The 23,682-nt window shown below is 55.9% G+C and overlaps 1 protein-coding gene across 1 annotated transcript; it reads right to left on the reverse strand.

Moving 5' to 3' along the window:
• Nucleotides 1-3,684: 3,684 nt before the first annotated feature.
• EN1 (engrailed homeobox 1) lies at nt 3,685-14,818 on the reverse strand. The gene is made up of 2 exons (XM_082396131.1): nt 7,848-14,818; nt 3,685-4,756 (listed from the first exon to the last, which is right to left on the reverse strand). The coding sequence occupies exons 1-2, from the start codon at nt 8,731-8,733 to the stop codon at nt 4,440-4,442; spliced, it is 1,203 nt and encodes a 400-aa protein (XP_082252257.1). The 5' UTR covers nt 8,734-14,818; the 3' UTR covers nt 3,685-4,439.
• Nucleotides 14,819-23,682: the final 8,864 nt, after the last annotated feature.

Genomic DNA, 23,682 nt, shown 5'->3' on the forward strand with positions numbered 1-23,682 from the left:
GTAGAGTCCCCAACCCTGCCCCTTTCCACAGGTTTCCACAACCCTCTCACCTGGGTTCAAAGCGAGAGCCAGCAGAAGTCCCAGGCGTGGGTGATGAGGGATGGAGCAGTGCTTTGCCACCTCCCCCCAGATGGAGTGAACAGGATTTCCAATGTAACCCATGGTGACATCCAGATTCAACGGGCCCCAGGCTGTGAGGCAAAGCTAGGAGAGGGCTGCTTCAGGGGGTGCGTATATTGCCAGAGGAATGGCTTTCAAGAAGAGGAAAAGCAAGGACACCTGTACAGGAGCTGATGTCCTCCCCGCCCCCGAGAAGCCACGGCAGACACCTTCACGGGGCAAGGAGTCTGGGGAGGGCCTCCCTGACCCTGGCCTTGGCCTCGGTCTCTTGGAGTCAGCCAGGTTCACCCCTACCCCTGCAGTTAGACCCTTTTACTGAGGGCATTGGGGCACAGTGGGCTCCCTGGTGATATCATCTCTGGAAGCCCTGTCACAGGTGACAGGGCTGTGAGGGCCAGGTAGGGGGTAAGCTAGCAAGTGACTCTTGCTCTGTACCCTGGGCTGCCTGGCCTAGAGGGCCAGAGAACTGGGCATATATACACACACCCACAAACACCAAACAATCACTATCGGCACCCATACACTCAAAACACACACTTCCACATCCCAAGCCTAAATAAATGTACTCAATACCACCCCTATGTGAACGGCCACGCACAATACGACACACAAACACACAAGCTAACACAGACCTACGACGCAGCCCCATACACCCAAATATCCCTTCTTTCGTCCACCCCCATCCACTCCTCCTCCTCCTGACCCTACCAAAGGAAAGGGAGTTTCCAGGAAGAAAACAGAGACCTTTGCCCTCAGAAAGAGCCAGGGATCAATACTGTTTAGACTTGGCTAGTGTGTATTTCCTCCTGGGCTGAGGAAGATTTAAGTTTATGGTTCAATCCAATCTTAAAAAAAAAAAAAAAAAAAAAAAGGTGGAAAATAAGGAAGTTGGGATAGCACACTCCAGTATTTATTTTGATGCAGCCCCAGACTTTAATACACAGGCAGCTGGCTAAACCAGCCCCATAAATCAGAGAAATCGATGCCTGTTTATGTTTATTATTACTTTCTTTTTTTAGTAGGGGTGCACGAAAGAGATATGACCAGAGTCCTCCTTCCCTCGTCTCTGCCCCAATCAGGAGGATTTTCCAGTGGGGATGGGGAAGAGTGAGAGAAGACAGGAAAGTCATTCTGGACGATGACTTCAGGGCCTTGGTCAGATTGCTGAGAAAAAGGCAGTTGTAATGAGTAGATGTGACAAAGAGGAAGACACAGGGGCACAGAGGAGGCATGGACCAAATGTTTAAGTTCTCAGAGCTTCAGTTTTCTCATCTGAAAAATGAAGAAAATTTTGCTTACCCATAGAGATTGGAAGATAAAAGGAGATAATGGGCCAGAAATCAAATTACATAATAATGACGCATCTATACACTTTACTAATATAACTGTGGGGAGAGGTAACCACCTCTTTCCTCTTCCCCAGGGTGAAGAGGGAGAACTCTTGGCTTTGATCTCTTGCTAGAGATAAAGAGGCGCCTCAAGGAACAGGATGCTTCTTGGAGTTGCTGCTCAAGCTGGCCCCTGCCCCCTGCCCCAGGCTCTGGATCTAGTGATCTTGAGGGGCGTGGGTACCCTAAGGGGTCACATTGAGGAAGGGAGAAGGAAGGGCAGCCCAGTTTCTAGGCATTCAGAGCAGTAAGCTTCTCTGTAGAACTGGGCACCCCCAACATCGTATCTGGATGTGGCCGGGAAACTTCTTGATATTCTGAGCTGTCTGGATTCGGGAAGGGGTACCCTGGGCCTCAGGTCTCAGACCCCCTAACCCAAAGCCCTGGAGAGCTTGGAGATTCCAGGCTCCTCCCCCGCATCCTCCTCCCCGAGAAAAGCAAAGGATGTACTTCCAGCCACTAGAAAACAACTCACCTGGGCCATCCCCAGGGAAGGGCCCACCTCACTGCTTCCAACTCTTCACTCAAGGATTGGGTGAGCACCTATTATGTGCAGAGGTTACTCCACACACCCCAGAAAGGTGTGAAAGGAATAGAAGAAAGAGATTTACTGCAGTAAAGTTGGGAACCCATGGCAATGTCAAATATGCTCTCCAACTCCAGGTCCCTGAACCCCAACCCCCCAAGGCCTTGATCAGGGACTTCAACGGTCCTTTGGCTTCCTAGACCTGGCACCTAGCACTGTCACTTCCCCCAGACATAGGCCCAAATCAGGGGGAATTTTTCAAGAAAAATGGCAGACACTGGTCATACCCACTTCTCACAAAATCAATCCAACAAACAGGAAAGAAACCCAAGGGAAGAGCACAGAGGCAGAGTTCCCATGTGTGCACAAACACACCTGCAAACATAAATAAGCACATGCACACACACTGTGAACTCACAAACATCCAAGTGTGCATCTAATTACAGAGACGTGAACACCCAATCGCATAATGCGCACACACGCAGGAATACACAAAACCCGGTGGGGTACTCAGATGCACCAATATCTATCTACACGTGATCACATATACACATGAGGTTTTCGGGACACCTACGTATCCGGCCACACGAGTACAGGTACATACATACATACTACAGAAGACAGGGAAAAGCGCAGAGAACAGACGTTACCATTTAAAAAAATCCTGGACCAAAGGGAAATAAGAAGGGACCTCCCCTTCCTCCTCCTAGTCCCTGAATGGCGTGGTCCAGGGGCTACCCAAGAAGTCTGGGCACCAGGGTCTGGGGCAAGTGTCCAGACATTTCCCTCTATTAAGTCCGGGGGTCCTGGGGGCCCGGGGGTCGTGTGTCTGTGCCCCTCTCGGTCAGAAAGCAAGCCAGGCTTTGTTGGGATTGTGAAAGGGACCCAGGGACCCTGCTTAGGCTTTGGGTTAGTGTGGAGTCAGGCCTGTGCCCACGTCGGAGGTCGCGGGCCGGAGCGATCCCGGCAGCAGCGGACCGAGGGGCTGCCGCTCTGCAGAGCTTCCCCAGCATCCGGGCCTCCTCTCCCGGTTTTACGGAGCCAGGAGCTCCGAGCCCCGCGAGGCTCGTGTGCCGCTCTCGACCAGCCGTTTCGTCAACGAAATCACTTCTCCGAACGAAGAGCGTGAAGTCCAGGCAGCCCGAGGCGCCCCTCGCTCGGGAGGGGAGGCAGCCCCTCACCGCTGCCCCGCCCTGGGAAGGCCTTCTGCTTCTGGAGGAGAAAACCTCCAGCAAAACTCGCATCAGAAAAAAAAAGAGAAAGAAAAGCAGCAAGCTGGAGCGAGGAGCAGGTTGAACCAGAGCAGGCTGCAGCCGGGCTGGTCCTGGCTCTGCGCGGGAAGCAGCCCAAGAGCCCGGCAGTGTTTCCGAAGTCAGGACTGGGGGTTTCCGGCCTTTGGGCTCCTTTGAAGGCAATCGGAGACCAAGAATGTCCCTGCAGACCCTCCAAACCCGGGCCATCCCCGGGTCTGGGCCGCCCCTATCACTGCGCCCCCCTGGCGCCCCGTATTCGTTGTGTGCTGATGGATCTTAAGGCCCGGCCGAGCCGCGGGGGCTCCCGGCCCGGTGAGCGCGCGCTGTGCGCCGGGCCGCCGTGTGCCTGCGCCCTCGCCCTTCCCCAGCCCGCAAAGAGGAGGGCCGCCAGCCGCTCGTGAGCACAGCGTACACTTTATTTCAGACTACAGGTTTCTGAACATAATAAAATCTTTGGCTTGTAGCGGCGGTTCAGTCTCGCAGTCTGTGGGGTCGTATTTCTCAACAAGTCTCCGGAAAACGAAAGGGGTGGGAGGCAGGACAGACAGACCGACAGAAGGGCCCAGGAGAAGGGCAGACACGCGAGGAAGCACACTCTCACGCACACAAAGAAAAGTCCCAGAGAAACGAGGGCCAGCGATGCGGGGCGGGAGGCACCGGAGAAGCAGTAACATTCAACAGAAAACGAAACTGGGCTGGGGGCAGCGAGGCGGAGGCGGGGGATAAAATAATTATAATAATTATAATAATTATAACAATAATAATAAAGGAGATTAATAAAAAGTCCAGCAAATAGAGATCGCTACACATAATTCTTTTCCTTACCTGAAATTAAATATATACAAGGTCGTAAGCGGTTTGGCTAGATAGAGCTTTAAGGAGTTCGCAGTTTCGTCCCTTATACTGTGAAGAGAGAACTGATCTGATTTTTCGATAGCACCTGTCCGAGTCTTTCTCCCTTTGGAAAAATGTCTCGTTCCAACGCGACTCTCCGTCCTGGGGACCCCTTTCTCTTTCTTTTCGCTGTTGTTCCCTTCCTCCTCCTTTGCGCGATTATTTCTCCCGGGGCGTGGGGCCGGCAAGGCGGCGGTGGCGGTACCAGGAGGGGGCGCGGGCGCGGCGGCCGGACCGCGCGGCCCCTGCCGGCGGCGGCTACTCGCTCTCGTCTTTGTCCTGGACCGTAGTGGTTGAGTGGTTGTATAGTCCCTGCGCCATGAGGTGCAGCGCCAGGCCGTTCTTGATGCCCGTGGCTTTCTTGATCTTGGCGCGCTTGTTCTGGAACCAGATCTTGATCTGGGACTCGTTGAGGCTGAGTTCCTGGGCCAGGGTCTGCCGCCGCTGCTCGGTGATGTAGCGGTTCGCCTGAAACTCCGCCTTGAGTCTCTGCAGCTGCTCGGCCGTGAACGCCGTCCGCGGCCGCTTGTCCTCCTTCTCGTTCTTCTTCTTCTTTAGCTTTCTGGTGCGCGGACCTGCAGCGGCGGAGAGGAACGGGTGGGAGGTGGGGACGGAGGGCAGAGGGGAGGGGGAAGAGGGCAGAGGAAGCCGTGAGAATTGCGGAGCCGAGCGGGGATCGCGCCCCGCGCTTCCCGGGCGCTAGCCGAGACCCCGCTGCCGCCGCCCCCCACCTATCCCCCTCGCCCGCGAGCCCCTAGATCAATCGGCTGGCTACTGGGGTCGCTGGGTTCCCCTCTGGGATGCCAGAAGGGTCACGGAGGCAAGTTGGCCGAAGTTGTGTGCGCACCCACACCCCAGTTCAGCACAGGAGAGCCGTGTGATAAGCTTAAATCACAGAGTCCAAGATGGAGAGATATTTGGAGCTCCATCCGGCCCAACCCAGAGTTGGAGATCAGGGGCCTGCTGTCTTCACAGTCCCGGAATAAAAAGAGGCTCAACACTGGAGTAGTAAAGACACTAGGACAGGATTGCCTTGGGGAAATCGCCAGCCTGAAAGCCAATCCTCTCCCCCTCCTCAAGAAGCGCACCTACACCCACACACCTACAACAAAACCCCATCTGCTTGTAGCTATTGACTCCAGAAAACAAGGGAATAAGGAGGGCGCTGTCAGAGACCTGTCTAGCTCCAAAGTATTCAGCATCTGCTCTCTCGACCTGTTCTTCTGTCCCTATGGCCTAAAACGAAGCCCTTTATAGAGTCCCAGCAAGACGCTGGCCACCCGTTTCCCTGAAAAGGGAGAAAAGGCCTTCACCCGGTTGTATGCCTTACCCACGTGCCCTGGCCCCTGAGTTCTCTGTTTTGTCCCTTGGATGGTGCCAGTAAGAAAGAGAGAGAGCCCTCCCCATTCCTGCATCCAGCAGCACAGGCACGTCTCCCTCATCTCTCTTCTGGACACAGAAGCTGCAATTTCAGGATTGAAGACTGAATAACAAAAGCAAGCCAGAGCTGCTTTCCCTGCCCACCTATTTGCAAGGTTATTTATCCACGAACAAAACAGGGGCAGAGGGACACAGAGAGTGAGACAATCCCGACAAAAATCTGTGCTTTGCCTCTAAGATGGGTATAGGAAGAGGCCACAGGAAACCTTCCTAGGAAAGTGAAGTGTCCCTCAGAACCTAGTCTGTGAAGAGGGCTGCTACAGAGCCCAGCCCTGAAGAGAAAAGGGAAAAGAGAGAAGGCCGACCGTAAAGGCTGCACCTCTGCCCATCAGCCTGCACACCCAAGTCTCCTGGCATTTCCTTGCTGGGCCCTGTCATGGTTATGGGAGCTTCCTGAGTCAAGTGAAGTCCCTGTCAGGGCTGTTAATCTATAAAACTGTCTGGAAGAAGGGTCTTCCCCAGCATCTCCAAACCTAGCAACAGAGGGGCAAACTGGGCACCTGGCTTCTGGGGCAGACCAGCGCTGGGGTCACCAGCTGTCCTGTAACAAAAGAGTCCAGGCCTGGCCGACCCGCAAGTCTGCGCTGGGGTTCGTCTCCCTGAACTGCCTATGCAGGAGAAGAAGCCAGCACCCTGCCTCCCCAGGCTCGTAAGAAAAAAAGCAGCCAAGAACAAAGACAAAGCCCACTCCTGAGCCCGGTGCAGAAAGCACTGGGAGGCGGGGTGGGACGAGAGGAAGGCCTTGGTTTAGTGTGGTCATTAGCCTAGCGAGCAGAGATGGCCCAGGAAATGTGTACATCCTCAGACAGACCCCGCTGCGCGTTGTGCGTCCCGGACGTGGTTAGTGTGTTGTTGTTCTGTGTGTGCGTGTGTGTGTGCGCGCGCGCGCGCGCAAAAGCAGGAACACTTGTAATAAAATCGTAGCCTCCTGGCCAGCTCGAGCCTCACGGCCTGACAGCTCAATCACTCTATCCATCAGGCGAGTCAATCAAAGCAGCTTTTCGGAGGTTCAGGGAGCCCGACGTGTCAATAACGGGGCTCGAGATGGCGGGGGCTGATAGCGCGCATCGATCCGCGCCCAGCCGGCAGCGGTGGGAAGGCGGAGACCAGCCAGAGTAGAGCGGCGCACCGCTACGCCGGGCCCGGCCTCCTGCCAGACAGACCCAGGTGGCCGGAACCCCAATCGGAGGCCAAGAACCCCTGCCGCCCTCCTCGTGGCGCCCACCGGTCTCCCGGGAGCTGCAGTCCGGGGAGGCGGGCAGGCCGCAGTCTCCTCTCCCGGGGCCTAGCGGCTGTCCCACAGTAGGTCTCAGCTTGGGGTTCTCGAAGCGCAAGGAGTATGTGGGTAAAGGGCCGAAGGAAAATCGAGAAAAACGGACCTATGGCTGACAGAAATCTGCTATCTGGCAGACGTGCGAAAGGAAGGAGTGAAAGAAGGAAGGGGCAGGGCCGGGAGGATGTGCGAGGCGTGCTCCGGAGAAGCTGGGGCGGAAGGAGGGCTCTCATGCCCTCGGCCCGGCTTTCTGACCTGAGCCTGGCCTGTCTTCTCTCCCACTGTCTGTCAGCTCTAGAAAACCAGGGGCCAGGGGCTCTTGGCACCCACCGTTTCGGCAACTGCCCTTCCCTGAATTCCACCCACCCGGGTCAGACTCTCTTGGCTACCCGGCCTGGGAAAGAGGGACGATCTGACGCGTTTCTCTCTCTTCCTGTGTCTCCTTAAATCTATCTGTATGCAAGTGAGCTCTCCGCAGAAAATATCGATATGCTGTTTGTGTCTGTAAGAACACAAAGTGAAAATTATTACTCTAATCAAAGCTTTGCTCGATTTCGGCCTCCGCAGAACTAGGCTGGCGGGATTTCAGACCCAGATTTCTAGGCCCACCTTCTCGCTGATTCTAAAAACCCCTTTCCCTGGACGGAGAAGCAACGACTGCTTGTGTCTTTCCTAAGAATAATAAAGGTAAAACACAAAGAAGGCCGGAAGTGCTCGGAGTTCAAAACCGAAGGTTCGAGCTTCCCGTGCCATGAGCTGTAGCCTCCCGGGAGGTGGCCGCAGAATCCAGGGGCTCGACTGTGACTGAGACCGAGGTCAAGGAGGAGGAAGCAGGCGTGAGAGAAGAGGACGCCCGAGATCCGGCATGCTCTCCCCAACCCGGAGGCTAAGAGTTCTAGGGGCGGCGTCCGCGGAGCCGAAAGGCACGGCGCAGCCTGGGGCTGGGTACTCACCGGAGGACGGACGATCCGAGTAGCGCGTGCAGTAGACCCAGGCGGGCCACACGAGGGGCTGCTGCGAGTCAGTTTTGACTACGGGCCCGCCGTTGGCTGAGCCCATTAGCAGGATGGCCGGGTTGCTGTGCTCCGGGTACTTAGCACCCTGCGCTCCCGGGCTCCCCACGCCGCCTCCACTGCCACCGCCGCTGTCCGAAGGTTTGGCCGCCGCTGCTGCCGCCGCCGCTGCCGCCGCCGCTGCCACCGCCGCCGCCGCCGCCGCCGCCGCCGGGTTCCCAGCTTTGGACGCACTCGCTCCGCCGGCGGTGGCTGGCGGGGAACCGTCGGGTGGGCCACAGTTCGCGTCCGGGGCGCACAGGAGTGAGGCGGCGCCTGGCGCCCTCGTGCCCAGCGGGTGGACAGGGTCTCTACCTGCGCCGGTCTGGCCTCTGTCACGCTCGACCCGACCTCCTCCTGCGCCTCCTCCGGCCGCCGCCGCCGCCGCCACCAGGAGCTGCGGCGGCGGCTGCTCCTTTTTGCAGCCGAAGTCCGGCCTCAGGATGTTGTCGATGAAAAAGTTGGTGGTGCGGTGCAGCTGGGCCGCGGGCTGCGGCTGGTGAGCAGGCGCCGCGAGATGCTGCTGCGGCGGCGGCGGCGGGGGCGGGGGGTGCGGGGGGAGATGCGAGTGGTGGGCCAGGGGCGGCAGGCAGGGCGCCGCGGGCGGCGAGGGGGGCGCGGGCTGCGGAGACACCGGCACGCTGTCTCCATCGCTGCCGCTGCTGCCGCTGGCGCCGGGGCTGAGGCTCAGGCTGAGGCTGCCGGGGGCCGCCGCCGCCGCCACTGCCGCCGCCGCGCCGAGGCCCGAGTCGCGCTGACTTTTAGGTTCCGGCTGCTGTTCTTCCATGCTCGGCCGCCCCGCCGCCTCGGCCGCCGCGCCGGCCCCCGCCCCCCCCGCCTCGCTCCCCACCCCACTTTGCCAGCGGCCCGTGGGGGTGCGCGGAAGAAGGAGGCCGGCGAAGCCCCAGCGAAGGCACGGGGCGGGTGCAGAAAGAAAAGCCCAGGCGCCTGGCCTGGATAGCTCGCTCTTATCGAGCAGATCTCGCTGTCTCTCCTTCTAATTTGTAGACATCCAGATATGGAGACACTTGGCTATTTCTTTTTTCTTTCTGCAACCAGATTCAATGATTTGTTTTAAATGGGGAGTAAGCCACGGCCAAAAAGAGAGGAAAAAAAAAAAGGAAAGGAAAAAGAAAGCAATAAAAAAGAAAAAATCTCCAAGATTTTTTTTCTTAAAAATAAAAAATAGTCTTTAAAGTCTAGCCATCTTCCTAGGCAGTACTGAGGGGTTTGACTTCCCCGAGTGTCACGCTCAGCTGTGCCCAGAGCGCGAGGCTGGCAGCGCCTTTAATCGCCTTTGCTTTTTTTGCAAGGAGAGCGCGTCTCCGCCAGCGCCGGGGCTGCCTTTTTTTTTTTTTTTTTTTTTTTCAAATCTCTGACAGCTCGGATCTTTGCTCAAACTCTCTCGCTTAAAAAAAAAATCACCCAGGCACACTTTTTGCCTTCAAACCGGAAGCACGTGAGTCAGGGCCGCACGTGTGCGGGGCCAATGGCGAGCCAGGACTCGCGCTGACACCCGGGCCTCGGCCCAATAGGCGCGCTCGGGACTTTGCGGATAAATAATCCGGGGGCGGCAGCCGCTGGTGGACAGGGGGCGCCGCGGCGCGGGCCCCGCGTGTCCGGCCCGCCCTCCCCAACCCGCACCCGAGCCCCTCCCCCTCTTTCGGGCCAAGACCGAGGAACGGGCAAAGGAGACCGAGGAGGGTTGAATTTCGGGGTGTAGGCAAATAGGGAAGCAACTCCATAAACAACTTGTTGGAGAAATGCAGGATTACGGGTGCGTGCGCGCCAGGCGCAGGGTCAGGAGACAGGGGAATCGGCTCTTTTGGCAACCCCCATGCCTAAGAAGCAGCCTTTTATGTTATTGCTCTGGCTTTTTCTTGCTGTTATTAAGGGTGAAAGGTTGCTGTCTCTGTCGGGGTGTGCCTGTATGGTGTATGTTGTGTGTGTGTGTGTGTGTGTGTGTGTGTGTGTGTAGTGGAGGGGGAGGGGTGAGACGAGGAGGGTCGGAGATGTGAAACAGACCTAGATTTGGTTACTTTCAGAGGAGCAGTTTATTTTTAACAAATAGCAAACCCCGAGGCCAGCTGCGCCTAGCTAGCACCGTCTGTTTGAAGGTCTGTAGTGTATGCTGGCCGGCTGCACTGCGTGTCCTTCCCGGGATATCCGTACCCATGCCTTTCCCTGGCGGGACCTTCGACAACCCCCAAGAGCTGTTCTGCCGCCGTAAAGCCAGGCCCAGAGGGCACGAGAGAGCCCGAGCACCAGTCCTTCCCTGGCCGCCGGAGTCGAAGCTGTCCCATCGGCCCCTAGGCCAAGCAAGTCAGGGTGCGGATACCCGCGAGGCCCCGGCTTTTGGCTCAGGGCAACCTCCGTGTTAGATTTCCCTGCAAAGTGAAATCAAACAAAAGTACTGCACCCCAGGTATTTGCCCTAGCCTGCTGGACAGCGAGTTTCCCCCGGTGGCCCAGATTTTCCTAGGATTGCTCCCGACTCCGTGGAGGCCTCTCGCTCTAGCCCAGAATATTCTTCCCAAGCTTTGGGGGGAACTGCAGGGGCTCCCGCCGCTCCCACGCTCACGGAGATTCATCTCCAGTCGCTGGGCTCTTTTTCACTGTTTCCTGGTCGAGGCACCCCAAAAGTTTTCCCACTGCGAGGGACAGGGTAGGGGAAAGTGAGGCATTGGACATCGGCGGGGTTTGTCTGCCGAGCCTTTTTGGAGGGCCAGGATCCGACTGTATGCTGAAGCCTTCGGTTCGAGAGTAGCTAAAAAAACTCCAGCAACTGAGGCCTCCGCGGGGATGTTGTCTCGGAGCTCCAGCGAGCCTCTGGCTCTGACCACCATCCTTAACTGGGACAGCGGAGAAAGGATCTCTTTGGGGATGTCGTCTAGCGGAAACATGCAAAATAATCCCCTGTAGAGGGTTAGGAAGAAAATAAAACGAAAATCACAATAAGCCGGACCACCGCACTAGCCGAAGTTTCTCAAAGGGGCTGGTGGAGAGCGGGAGTTCGTATAGCTGGTTGCATCTTCGGGTCAGCCGAGGGTCTTCTGAAACTCGGGCTCCCAGAGTTCCTAGTTGGACCTTCTCTGCGGCTCTGGGGCAGCGAGAACCACTTTCTGAAACGCTGCGCTAAAGCAGGCCCGACGTGATCTACACAAACCTCCCAGGTCGCCCCCCAACTGCACCTGGGAGTCTCCCGGGGCCCTCCTCAGTTCTACACCCAAGGGCTCCCCGAAATCTCCCGGTGCCCCCCACCCTTTCTCCCCGAAATGGGGGTGGGATTTTATTTATATTTAAGTTCGCAAAATTGAAATCTTTATCCCGCAAGCGAGCGTGGGTACTTAATTAAATTCTAATTAGGACACTATCAATATCCTATTTAGCCGCGTAGCTTTTGTGCGCTGCGGTCCCTTTCAGCGCCGTAAATAGGGTCTCGACGCCTTATCTCGCCTGCAGGAGACGCCTCGAGAAGGGCTGCGGAAGATAATTTATAGGTTTTAATTACTCTTCATTCCGCCTGATCAGCTTGGCGTTCATCACAGGCTTGTGAATAAAACCCTGGTCAAAAGCTCTGTCACATCGCGCTGGCAAGACGCTTAATCAAAGTGAGCGGCCCCGCGCGCCGCGCGGCCCGGCTCCTCCACGTAATTTCCAGCCAGCTGATAAAGCCAGCTGAATAATGCGGCGGCCCTTTGGAGACACCATTTACAGAAATGACTTTATTGACGGCTTAACGTCGGTAATTCATTTTACCTTTCATGTAGTGGAGCCCGGATTTGTTACAGTAATGGGATGATAAATGCCCCCGCAGCCCGCGAGCTCCGGCTGGATTAGGCGCCGGCGCTCGGCGCGCTGGCTCGCCCCCCACCCCGGTCCTCCCCCAGGCCAGGCCTTCGCCGGATGCTCGGCACCCAGAGCCTCCTGCTCTCCGTGACCCCCCTCCGGGCCCACGCCCTCCTCTACCTCCTGAAAATGGACCTATTATTGGGAACTCGGTGTTAGCGGTTTGGTGTCCTGGCAAGCCTGACAGTAAGGTGTCAGAGCGAGCAAATGTTGACCCAGGTGGGTGTGTGAGGGTCCAGAGGACTCGGAGTGAGCCCAGGACTGTGCCTGTGGGTGAGCAAATACGGGCAGGGTGAGTTGTGTGTACAAGCATGTGGGTAAAGGGGTTAGGTGTGTGTGGAGCAATGTGTGTGCACATGTGAGTACACTTTTGTGGCAGTCCTTTTTGGGGTACTGGTTTGTGCCTTTGAGAATTAAGGCATTTCTTCCAACTTGATAGAGTCCAGGTAGGGAGGTGGACTGACAGGAAGCAGGTTGGGAGAACTTACGCAAATGGAATGGAGCCCTTTTCTCCAAATGCCCTCTGCTCCTGGGCCAAAGATATGGAAGTCTGGAGACACACGGTGCCCATTTCCATTACCTGAAGTTCTGAGCTGTGCAGCTCTGCTGGGGCAAGATGGCCCACAGGAGGCCACTGACCTAGCTATACCTCTGCAATAAATTGACTGTCCCCAAGTTCCACTTCCATACCCAGCCCACATAAAAGTGGAGAATGACGAGAAATAAAAGAACTTTAAATGCCAAAGGGGGCATTTCTTTCCCTACTTCACTGAAGGAAGAAGGGAGCCCAAAGAGGCTTTCAATAGCGGAGGGTGGGGTAAGAAAGACAGGGGGACCCCCCAAAATTCCTGCCTCCCTCCCACTCCCAGACTTCCTCTATTGCAGCTAACCAGGGCCTTCCACTGAGCGAAAGGCACCTGGCCAAACCGAGGGGAGAGTATTTGTGTGTCTGGGGGATGCTAGAGAAGTGTGGGGGTCAAAATGATGAGGGGGTCGTGATGAGTGCTTCTCACAGTGAAGGCTGGGATATTGTTCCTTTGTTTCCCAATCTTGCAAAAACTACTTATGGATGTGGAGAGTGGCCCTTGGCTGTGAGGGGTAGGAGCCTGGATTCGTGTCTATTTGCTTGTGTATGTAAGAACCAAAGAGAGAGAAATGAGTCCATAAAAGCATTGTTTGTGTGTCTGTGTGTTTGTGTGCATGGCTGGAGGCTCGTGTATGTACACATCAGTGTGTACCCCCGAGTCTGCGCCACCAGTTGGGCATGGAGAAATGTGTTTCCTGAGGGTTTGGGTGTATGCTGTTCAGAAAAGAGAAGTCTCCCTCCATCTCACATTTCCACAGAAGTTTGGATTTCGTTTAGGCAGAGACAAATGTCACGGTCCTGCCTGCTTCCACCTCTCTTTTGTGGATGGGTGTGAGGAGGAGAATTGTGAAAGAAAACCTCGCAGCCTGGCCAGGCGTGCGTGCGTGCTTTGGGCCGAGAGTGCGAGCGTTTGCATGCACATGGTGGTAATCGCATTTCGAGTGTAGATCAGATGGCGGTGGGGCCTCGTGGAGCGGGACATGAATGAGTTGTCGTAACACAATAGCGGGCAGCCTTCCTACGGGGACTGGGTGACCAGAGGTTTTGTTGGGAGTGAATGCGAGGAGATTTCTGCTACAAGTGCTGCGGTATTATTATGAGCCGGAAGGTCAGACTATACATCGCAGGTCCCCAAAGCCTATAGACCTTGGGAAATGTAGGGCCTCGGGCCACGTCATTGTACCTGACAGTCCTTTCAATAGACTAATTCAATTAGCGCTTGGGGTTTTGGTCTTCATTTGGAGGCGATAATAATGTGGAGGTGGGTGGGTGCAGGGGGATTCCTTGGGTATTGGTTCTGCCGGAAGCTTGGAGTGGAACTGGGGGAGGCAGGGGAAGGGATAAAGCTGAGGTGGGTGGGGCAGTGCGTGGGAGGCAAACCCTAGAAATAAAATGTTCTGTTGACTCTAGAAATTGGGGCGGCTGCTTTATTTGTAGATAACCTAGAAGATTGGGGGGGGGGAGGCAGGGAGAATTTCTCTTTTTTTCTGTGTGCAAGAAGTACAGCTATAAATGTCCAGGTTCCTAGAAAGCCACCCAAAAGCCTCCTGTGGGAGGTTGTCACCTTTGCGGATTTCAATATTTGGATTTATGCCCCTACCATCCTGCCTCCCCTCAGGGTTTTCTCCCTTTTATCCGAGGGAGGGGCAGTTCACAGCACGGATTTTTTTGTTCTAGAATCAGTTTTTGTTTTGGTGTGCTTTTTCCCCTTTAAAGCCGGACAAGCAGAGAAAATTAAGTCCTTTCCCCGCTTGACTATGGGAAATGGGGGAAACATCTCAGTGACTCCCGAAAATCGAGCACGGGGTCGGCTCCTGACATCCCGGACACCAGGGCGCAGACACCAGACCCGTCGCTGCCGGCGGGTTGATTCGTCGGCTTAGGGCTGCTCAGGGTCGCTGGGGAGCGAGATGCAGGGCCCCTTGGCTCGGACTACGGAAAGGAGCCTTTACCTTCTCCTCGGTATCCCCAAACCACCCTAAAGCTGTACCACGCAATCAGCCAGGCCCCCCGGAGCCGGGAATTTTAGAGCTCATGGCTCCCGAAAGCAAGGCGACTACATACACTCCTCTCTGTATTTTTCACTTTAATCAGACATCCTGCTTTTCTCCTTACATTGAATTCCACCCAAACCCCAGAATCGAAACCCTAATGTTCGCACCCTCCCCCGCCTAAAAAAAACCCAGAGTAAATTCAGCTGCTACGCTCGAATTTTCTTCTCTCCTTTATTTTGCTTTTCGCCTTCTCTCACTCCCTCCTTCTCCCCAGAAGGTTCCCAGAGCCTGGCGACCCCAGGCCTAGGGGGCCCCCTGCCCACCCAGGTCCCCACCTGTCCGAGTGGCGGCTCCCGCCTCGATCCGGCTCGGCGCGGGTCGGGGTCCACACCGACTGGCCTCGGGAGTGTGCACGCCGGTGGGTACCGCTGTGAGAGCGAGTGAGAGGCACCAGCGTGGCTTCCGGGTTCTGCTGCCCCCCTCAGCTGAGTCCGTGCTCCCCAGGAGGTCCAGACCCAACTCCAAAGGTGTGGTCAAAAAAAGAACTCAAGAAAAGAAGAAATCACCCACGATATCCAAGTCCTTTGCATAGAAGTGCCCCTGTGGTTCCAAAACCGTGTTCTCTGGCTCGCCCCAGAGTTAGCAGTCATCCTTCTTCCCTCGACTCCTACAGGGGTGAGGGCTGGTCCCAGGGCTCTTCTCCCACTGACCCGGGAAGAGGAAACAGAAGTCCGCGCACCCGGCTCTCGGCGCTCGGGCTCCCGGCCGGCGCCTTCCCTCCGCCCTCCCCGCTGGCCCCGGGGCACGAGCCAGGCCGCGCCCCCCTTTGGTTCTCCGGGGTGCAGCCTCCCGACCCCCTTCCCGGGGAGAGTGCGGGGAGGACTCCGGGTTCCCACCGAGATCGGCGCTGCGGGGGACTGGTGGGGAGGTGTGGGAGGGAAAAGTTTGGGCTGGAAGTGGGGCGGGTGGGGAAGGGAAGTCTGGCGCGCCTGGGAGAGGAGAGGGAAAGAGGGGCGAGCACCGGCGTGCCTCCCCCCAGCCCCCGGCCCCACCTCCGAGCTCAGACTGGATCGCTTGCGGGGGAGGTCGGCGGTGGGGGGGAGGGGTCACTGCAGTGTCGAGGCCTTCTCCGGCCACCTTCCCTGTCCCCCTGCTCCTGCAGAAACCGGAGTGGGGGGCCACCGTGCGGCCGTGCGCCTGCGTGTTTGTACGTGACTGTGTGTGTGAGAGGCCCCAGGTGGGTGCGTGTGTACGTGTGTGCCAGTGGGCACGAAACGGTTGTGTGCATTTTTCGTGTCCCTCTAACCCTTGCGTGGTTGCGCTGTGTCCGTGTGTGCAAGTGTAAGTGTGTGCATGGGCTCTGCGCCGGTGGCTGTGCTTGTGCGTGGCCCTGTGTACAGTCTCGGTGTGTGCGTTTGCGTGCCAGCTGGGAACCTGAGAGCAACTCCCTCCGACCGAGGCTCTGCAAGTGAGGTGGGTGAAAGAGCAACGATCAGAGGGTTCTGACCCCAAACCTCCCCTACCACCACTCCCCCGCCCCCATCACTGAACTACGCAAAGGCAGAGGGAAGTAGTTGTTTAAATCCTGATTAAAATAGCCACTGGTTCTCTGTTCGCCACCAAAACCCACCTGTGCAATCCCTAAGCCCTAAGGCCCCACTGGGGGAAGAGCGGGCAACACGTGGCAAGGTCAACATCAAAGGGACCTCGGGGAGAGAATAGCCCAAAAGCCCATTCCACAGATGAGCCAACTGAGGCCCAGAGCGGGGAAGGGACTAGGTCAGGGTCCCACAGAGGCCGTCAGGAACCTTGGACATCTGAGTTTTGTCCCTCGCCCTAAGTGCCAGATGAGAGCGTGGTCTCCTTCCCGCGCCTGCCAACCCCATTCCATTCACCTCCAAGTAAGGTGCATTCTCTCCCCAATCTGTCTGTGAGATAGAAGAGACAGCATCTCTTGGGGCTGGGAATGCAGTGGGAGGCGAGGGGGAAGCACAATCCCTCCCCTCGTCGGTCCCACTGGAGGGCGTTACTGTTCCTGCTCCCACGGGGGGTGGGGTGGGGAGGCGGGGCTGGGTCTAGCTGCTTCCTCTCCACCCACCCCCCCTCGCCTTCAGAACTTTCCAGGCGTGAATGGTGCTGTTAGGGGTGGAAGGTCAGTGAGAGGAAGGCTGGCCTCACGGGCAGTGGGCGGGGGGAGGGATGGAATACGGACCCCAAAGCCATTCCAGGCACGTCCCTCCCCTCCCGCACCAAGGACGCCCGCCCCAAAATTGTTATGCAAAGGAGTCAAGTCTGTGATCTTCTGGCGATCAAAGCGGCAAAACCAAATATTAGAAGAGAAGTCAATAATGGATGAGCAGATTAAGAAACCCATCTCGAGGACAATTATCGTCGCAATTGAAAAAGCGCCGGGCTTCCCTACTCCCCCCCTGCCCCAATATTAAAAGAAAAAAAAAAAAAAGTAGGCGGAAGAATGGGGCCTGGGGATAGTGGCAGAGGAGGGCAGCCGCCGAGCGTGCGTGAACGAGCGGGTGCGTGGACGCGCTCGTTGAGGGGAGATAACGCCCCCTACACCCCAACAGGGGGTGACCCTGTTGGGTCCCGGTGTTTTCTCTGGCCAAGTGTGCAGAGCCTTACCCTCTGCCCTCAAAGGTCTTTGGCCTCTTCAAAGAGAGCGTGAGGCCACTCTGAGCCGAAGAGCTAGAATCAGGGTTTCTAGGGTCTTTCTTTTCAAACCCTCCGGCACCCAGCCCGAGTCCCCCGGCTGCACCCCCTTTCTGTCCGTTTTCTGTCGGGAGAGGGACCCTAGGCGGGTGGGTAGGGCAGGGAGCCGGGTCTTACGGGCGCGGGCGGATTCCCGGCCGGTTTTCCTGTGAGGAACGCGCCACCTATCGGTGCTCTAGGAGAACTGCACCCGTGTGGAGCTCCCCGGCCCGCGAGGCTGTTGGGGGGAGGTTGGATTTGAACTCCCAGGGCCGGGAGAACCAGACCCTCTACTGACAGTCGACACCTGACTGGGGACAGACTACGGGATTCCCGGAAGGGGATCCTTCTTGGAATCCCCTCGCCTCGTGAGAGCTAAAGTGGAGAGAAAAGACTATGAGGGGCTCTTTGCTCTGTGATTCCTAAAGCAGAAATGCCTGAGTTGCAGTGGGACGGGCCCTGCGTTGGGAGTCACGACTGGATTCCTTTGACGCCTCTGCCTGCCATGCGAACTTGGGAAGGCCCCCGGCTTTCTCCGGGCCTGTTTCCTTGCTCCTAAACTGAGAGCACTGGATTATATTGATCCCCTCTCAACTCTGACCTTGAATCTAACATTGAATCTAAGCAGTATATGTAGACACCTGTGTCTTGTATTTGTTTCTAGCTCTTAATAGATTCTGGACCTTTATATGCCATTTATATCCTAATCTCTTATACATATTTAATGTATACCTGCTTCAGTTAATATTACTGTTTTCTCAGTTGTCCAAAGGTTTCATTTGAGTGGGGTCAGGATGGTCCTTGGCCCGAATAATCCTGATAAATGCCCATTTACTTAAGCTTGAAAAAAAAAAAAGAATCTAACAGGAAAACTTCGTTCACTTTGCAGTGTGGACACTGCTGGGGAGGACTGGTGTCGTGGGGTCAGGAAGAACATAATGGACACTCATGTGGGAGGGTTAGGAGAGAAGACCCAGGCCCTGGACTGCGGCCAGTGTCAGAGAGGACCCGGAAGGACAGAGGCTAGACGGAACTAGAGAGACGGCTGAAGCCATGGACACTCTGAGACCCCTGGGGTGGGGTAGGGGGTAGCTCCTGACCGGAGGCTCCTTGATAGACGGTGTCGCAAGAGCAAAACAGGTGGGCGTGGAGATCAATGTAGGATAGCTCAGACCTTAAGCCAGTTCCCCCTGAACTCTCCATGAAATTAATAAAGAACGGAAAGAGGAGGTGGGAGACAATATTTTGCTCTAGTTCCCCGGAGATCTCTTATGACTCCTGCTTGGAGTTCCGGGTTTGTGTAGCGGAGGGAAGCGAGGGTTCCGGCTGTGGGTCCTTTCCGCAAGGCCTGGAGCTCGAGCTTGAGACAGCCTGCCTCTGCCCAGGTTAGACGTGCCGACTGGGGAGCCCCCAAATGGTCCGCACCTGACAGAGCAGCAGGCAGGCCCGCTAGCCTCGTCTTCAGCTCCTGAGTGGCCAGTGGCAGCTCGCAAGGCCGGATCGGCTGCATCCGGCGACAGCTGAGCGAAGGCGCGCATCCCCTCCTCTGGGAATAGAAACTCCCCTTGGGACCACCCAGAGGGGCTGCCGCTTTGAACCTGGGACCCATTGCTTTCGGAATGGAGGGGACGCTTCTGGTCTTTCGATCCGCGAGTCCAGGAATCGTTATGGGCTGCCGGCTCCTCGGAAGTGGTGAATTTCAGCGTCTTGACAACCGGCGCACAGTGCGATTCAGGGCCAGGGGTTACTGTTCTTATCTGGAGATGGGAAAATCAAGGGTCTGGTCACTTGTCCTGGTGAACGTGCAACGAGGCCTTGAGGGGTCCGTTGGTGGCGTAGCCCTGACGTCCTGGCGGTCTGTGCGGCTCAGGATTTTTCTCTCGATTCCGCGAGGTCGAGTCGCGTTAGTGGCCGGCTTGGGGAGGGAGGGGAGGTTGGTGGTCCCGGTTCTCCGCGGAACTCACACAGCAAGGGCGCTTTCCCAGCCCCTCAGACCTGACCCGCGGAATTCCGAACTTTGCGCCCCCTGGCCTCGGTGTTGAAGCCCTGTTGGTTGCCACGCTGCTAAGCCAGGTTGGCCTGGGAGATGGGAACTCCAGGCTTGGGCCTAGTACGCACGGCCCGCGCACTGGGGCCCGAGGGGAGCCCTGGGCTGCCGCTGTGGGCTGAGCGGGGGTGGCCGCGTGGACACTGTCTCCCGGCGGAACGAGGAATGGCAGGGATTCCGTGTCCATCCCACCACCTCCTGGACTGTCCCAGGCGGGCCAAGAAACCCAGATTTCAGGAATCACAAGACGCCAGTGACGAGTGCACTGCGGAGAGCTGACCGAGACACGGGAACTTCGTCCGCGCTGGGGTGGAAAACGCCGGTTCCAGTGTGCACAGCTCAGGCTAACCTCTGTGGTGGGACAGACATAAGAAAAGGAACTGATTTACTTTGCACGTTTCTCACACTTCACTCAGATGTTGCCGGTCTACAGAGCCATCGGGAGAGACAGAGCGATAAGGAGAGAGATGGGGGGGAAGGAGAAGGGGAGAGAGAGAGAGAGAGATGGATTAAACGTCTCCTTTCTCCAAAAGAGAAGCTAGGACGCTGAGGAGTGGATAGCCAGCGGACATCGGGTGTGCTTTGGACGCAGCTCGAAGCTCTCCACCTGGGTTAGCTCGTTTAATCCTTACAGTAACCTACTGAGATATGTAGCTTCTCCTCTCCGGTTTACAAAGGAGGAAACTGAGGCACGGAGAGTCGTAAAGTAGCCCAAGGGCATGCCCCTAGCAAGTGGAAAATAGAAAGCAGAATCTGTCCGCAGCTCTGGAGGAGCCAGAAGGGGGCAATCCGCTCAGGGCACTCTCGAAGTCGCCCCCAGGCCCCAGGGAGGACGCAGGTTATCATTTTCCTCCCCCGCACCGACGCGAGGCCTCTGCGCTCCCAGGTGCTCTAGGCGGGCGGGATTCCGGCCCTGGGCCAGAGTCTGGCTGCGGGGCTCCTTCAGGGGAGCCCTCAGCCCAGGGCTTCCAGGCCCTCCCCGGGGTAGGCAGATCTCCCGTCCCCTGCAGGGGCTGGAATCCTCTCCGGGGAGATGACCTCCCGTTTCCATTACTCGGACAGCCCCGCCGGGGCGCAGCGCGGAGGAGGCCGCAGCCACTCATTGCTGGTGTTGGTTCTCTTTCTTCGCGCTTCCGAGCTTAGTAACCTCGGAAGTGGCCCAGACTCGGCCTTAGTTGGCTGCAGCGGGCGGCGGGGGGCAGAAAAGCTGGTCCGGGCAGGTCGGAGCTGCTGGGACGCGCCTCCACGCTCAGTGGCTGGTCTCGGCGGCTGCGAGGGTGATCTCCAAGGCCCGGACTTTTACAGACTTGCTTTCAGGCAGCGGGCGAGGACCCGGCTGGGACGCGCAGGGAGCTCGGGTCCCACGCAGAGGACAAGTCCCCGGGCTTCCTCAGACCTGCGCCTCAACCGTCCGGTTCAGGTGATTGGCAAAACCCCGGGGACCCAGCCTTTCCCAGCCGTCAGCCCTCGGGATCGCTCCCCTCCCAGGCCCCAGCAGCCCTTCCCACGTCTTGGAGCTCCCTTGACCAGGATGAGTGTGGGAACGGGGAGGAAAGGACGCGAATCTCTCTCGGGAGGGAAGGAGGGGACCTAGGATAAGAATCGCCAGGAGACACAGGTCCATCCCTCTCTACCTTGGCTCCAGGTCACCTGCAGGCAAGGGGAAACTTTGCCGCCCCGAGAACCTGTAGCTGGTGCTTCGCAGAAGGGGTTGCCATTGGTTCCAACTCCCCTGGGCCCTGGTGAAAGGGCTTTCCAGGCAGAGGAAAAGGAGGTGCCCTCAGCTCGCTTCAGAAAAGCGCAGGTGGGCTGAGAGGACGGGGCTGGTGTTGGCCCGGGGTGGTGCGTCCCGAAGCTAACCGCCTGGGGTTTTAGTCTTCCAGCCATGGCTCCCTTCTCTGTCTCTTCCCCGGAGCTTTCTCCTTGAACCCCAGGAGCAGAACTAGAGGCTTTGCTGTGAGGTCTTGTCTCTAAGGTGGGATCTGTGGCTTCCCCAGTGAAGCCACTTCTCCAATGAGCAGTGAGCGGAGAAGCTGCCCCTTTCACAGCCCAACTCTGAGGTCCGCTGGCCAGCGCCACTCTATTTTAACAAACCTAATTAGGACTCGTCAGATGCTAAGATCTTCCTATCCTATCCAAGGCTGCCCTGGGTCTGGGAATCACAACCCTGTAAATTCACAGTTTGCTTTAATGGAGATTTGGAAAGAGACTGAAGGTGTCTGTAGTTATGAATGAATGTGAACTTGAACTTGACTTTTTTTTTTTTTTTTTTGGAAAGGTGTCTGAACCTTGAGCCAAAATACACCAAAGAGATTCTCCTCCCCCCTGCCCCGAATCCCCGCTCCGTCCTGGACGTTACAGTTACCTTGATTGTGCGGTTCTGGGGGTTGGGAGTGCAGAATCTGCAGGGAGTAGGGGAGGTTATTTATCCCGTCTGGGTCACCAGAGAGAAGGAAAGCCAAGAGACAGTGCTGCCATCCCCTCTTCTCCATCAACCTTTAGCATTTATCTCTCCCTGCACCCCAACCCCCTGTCAGTCTCCCAGCTATCAAGTGTGGACTCGACAGGAATGTTGCAAGGAAAAACTAATTAAATGGCAGCACAATGCTTTGAAAATATTGTGTCATGCAAATGCCTAATGCCAATAATAATCTTGACGGTGGTCATTATGTGCCAGGAAGCACATCCCAGACGGCCCAAAGCTGAGCCCAAATGTGCGAGTCTAAGAGAATCCCAGGGAGCACCCGTCCTTTCTGCTGCAGAGCCCCAGCTCTGAGTGGCCAGGTGTAAGGTGGGGACTCTAGGTCCTGCCCCCATCCCCTGTAAATCACCTGGGTTTAATTCTGGCTGGGAGTCCTAAAGTTACTGCCCTCTCTGACACTGGAGCCCATCACCTGTAAAGTGGGAAGTTAGTGATTCCCAGGGTGTGGCAACCCCCATGGTGGATTCTGCTTCCTCCAGGCTCTGACAGGCTCCACGATGTGCTCACATCAAGGTCTGACCTTTGTGATCTGGGTGTCTTCCATCTTCCAGAGCTTGGTTAAGACATAGCCGTTAGGAGGGTTATACCCTGGTTACCCTTCACGCTTAAATAGAAGGATGTCCTGTTAGGGAACACACATCCCTAACTCCCCTCTGTCTCTGAACTGTCAATGGGAGGGGCAAGAGGTCTCAGGTCTTTAACATCTTTCTAGTTTGATGAAACACCAGGCCTTCCCCAGGACTTAAAGTTTCCTTATAAGGCGATTTCACCACCACCCATCCCCTCACCCCCATCCTCTCCCAGCTGAAGCTTCCCCACTATTGCTGGGCTGAAGATATGGGACACTGAAGTCTGCCAAAACCAGTGGAGGCTCAGAGGGCAGCAAATTACAGTGACTCATGATTGAGGCTTTTGGAAATTTCCTCCAGAAATCATTGGGCCTTTTAGGGGTTTTGTAGAGTCAAAACCTGGATACTTTACTGCTACTCTCCTCACCCCTCAATTTGCCCTAATTTTATTTCTCAGTGACTTGGGGAATAGGTTACAATTTCAGGCTCCTCCGGCTGCTATTTTTTGTTAGACCTAATTTGGTTGGATTTTCAGTCTTTACTGCTATGTGATGACATACCCCTCATCATTTGGGAAGAAAATAGCTGACTTTTTAAAATTATTATTCAAAAGAAACAAATTCTTGTCTAGTTAAGCTTTAAAAACAAAGTGCTTTGTTTTGTTTAAGCTAGGCTTCAGTAACTCAAAAACACCTTACCTTTAAAAGTAAAACTTTTTACAAATCATACAGAAACAGGTGCTTTCCTGGGTATTTTTTTAAGGTGTCCAAATAGGAGTGCTATTAACAGTGGGAGTGTTAGGGTTTGGGGGTTAGGCCATGTGATATTTCACGGTCAAAACTGAAGAGGTTTATAAGGTCAGACACTGACAACACACACACACACTCACACACACAACACAAATGCACAGTTAAAAGGAATTCTAGACTTTGCCATTTCACTCTTTCCTAGGAACTTTTGGGGGGAAATGGGAATGAATATGCATGTGTAACTTTTGTAAATTTTCAACAAGTTTGTTTTGTTTTTGTTGTTGTTTTACTTGGCGCCACGTGAGATTCTTGCTGCATCGTGAAGAATTTGTTTCCAAATCAGATAAGTCACCAAGTAAGACACACTTGATATTGCAGATAAGTTTCTGGCAACAGCTGCCGAGTCAGCTTTTTTGTTTTTCTGAAGATGTTACTCACCAGAAAACATTCCCTCCTCTAGGAATTTCATGGCCAAAAAAATTTTTTTTTTTTAATTTCTGTCCTTTGGTTTCCTCCAGTTGGTGGGAGGGGAGTGTGGAGTGGAGTCGAGGCGATACAGCAGGGCCAGGTTCTGGACCAAGGGGAGAGAAGGTGGGGTAGGGGGGAGGCTGGACAGAGCGAGCAGTGTCCTGTGGGACGAGGGTCTCAGCTCTGTGGTGCTGCCCAGAGCTACTGTTTTCCCTCTCTGGCTTTATTTGTTCCTTTTCACTCACTGCCACCATCCTTTTCATCATGCAGAACTCCCAATCTTTATTCAG

Source organism: Balaenoptera borealis (assembly GCF_965194805.1).
Source record: "Balaenoptera borealis genome assembly, chromosome: 6".
In the NCBI taxonomy this organism is placed as follows: domain Eukaryota; kingdom Metazoa; phylum Chordata; class Mammalia; order Artiodactyla; family Balaenopteridae; genus Balaenoptera; species Balaenoptera borealis.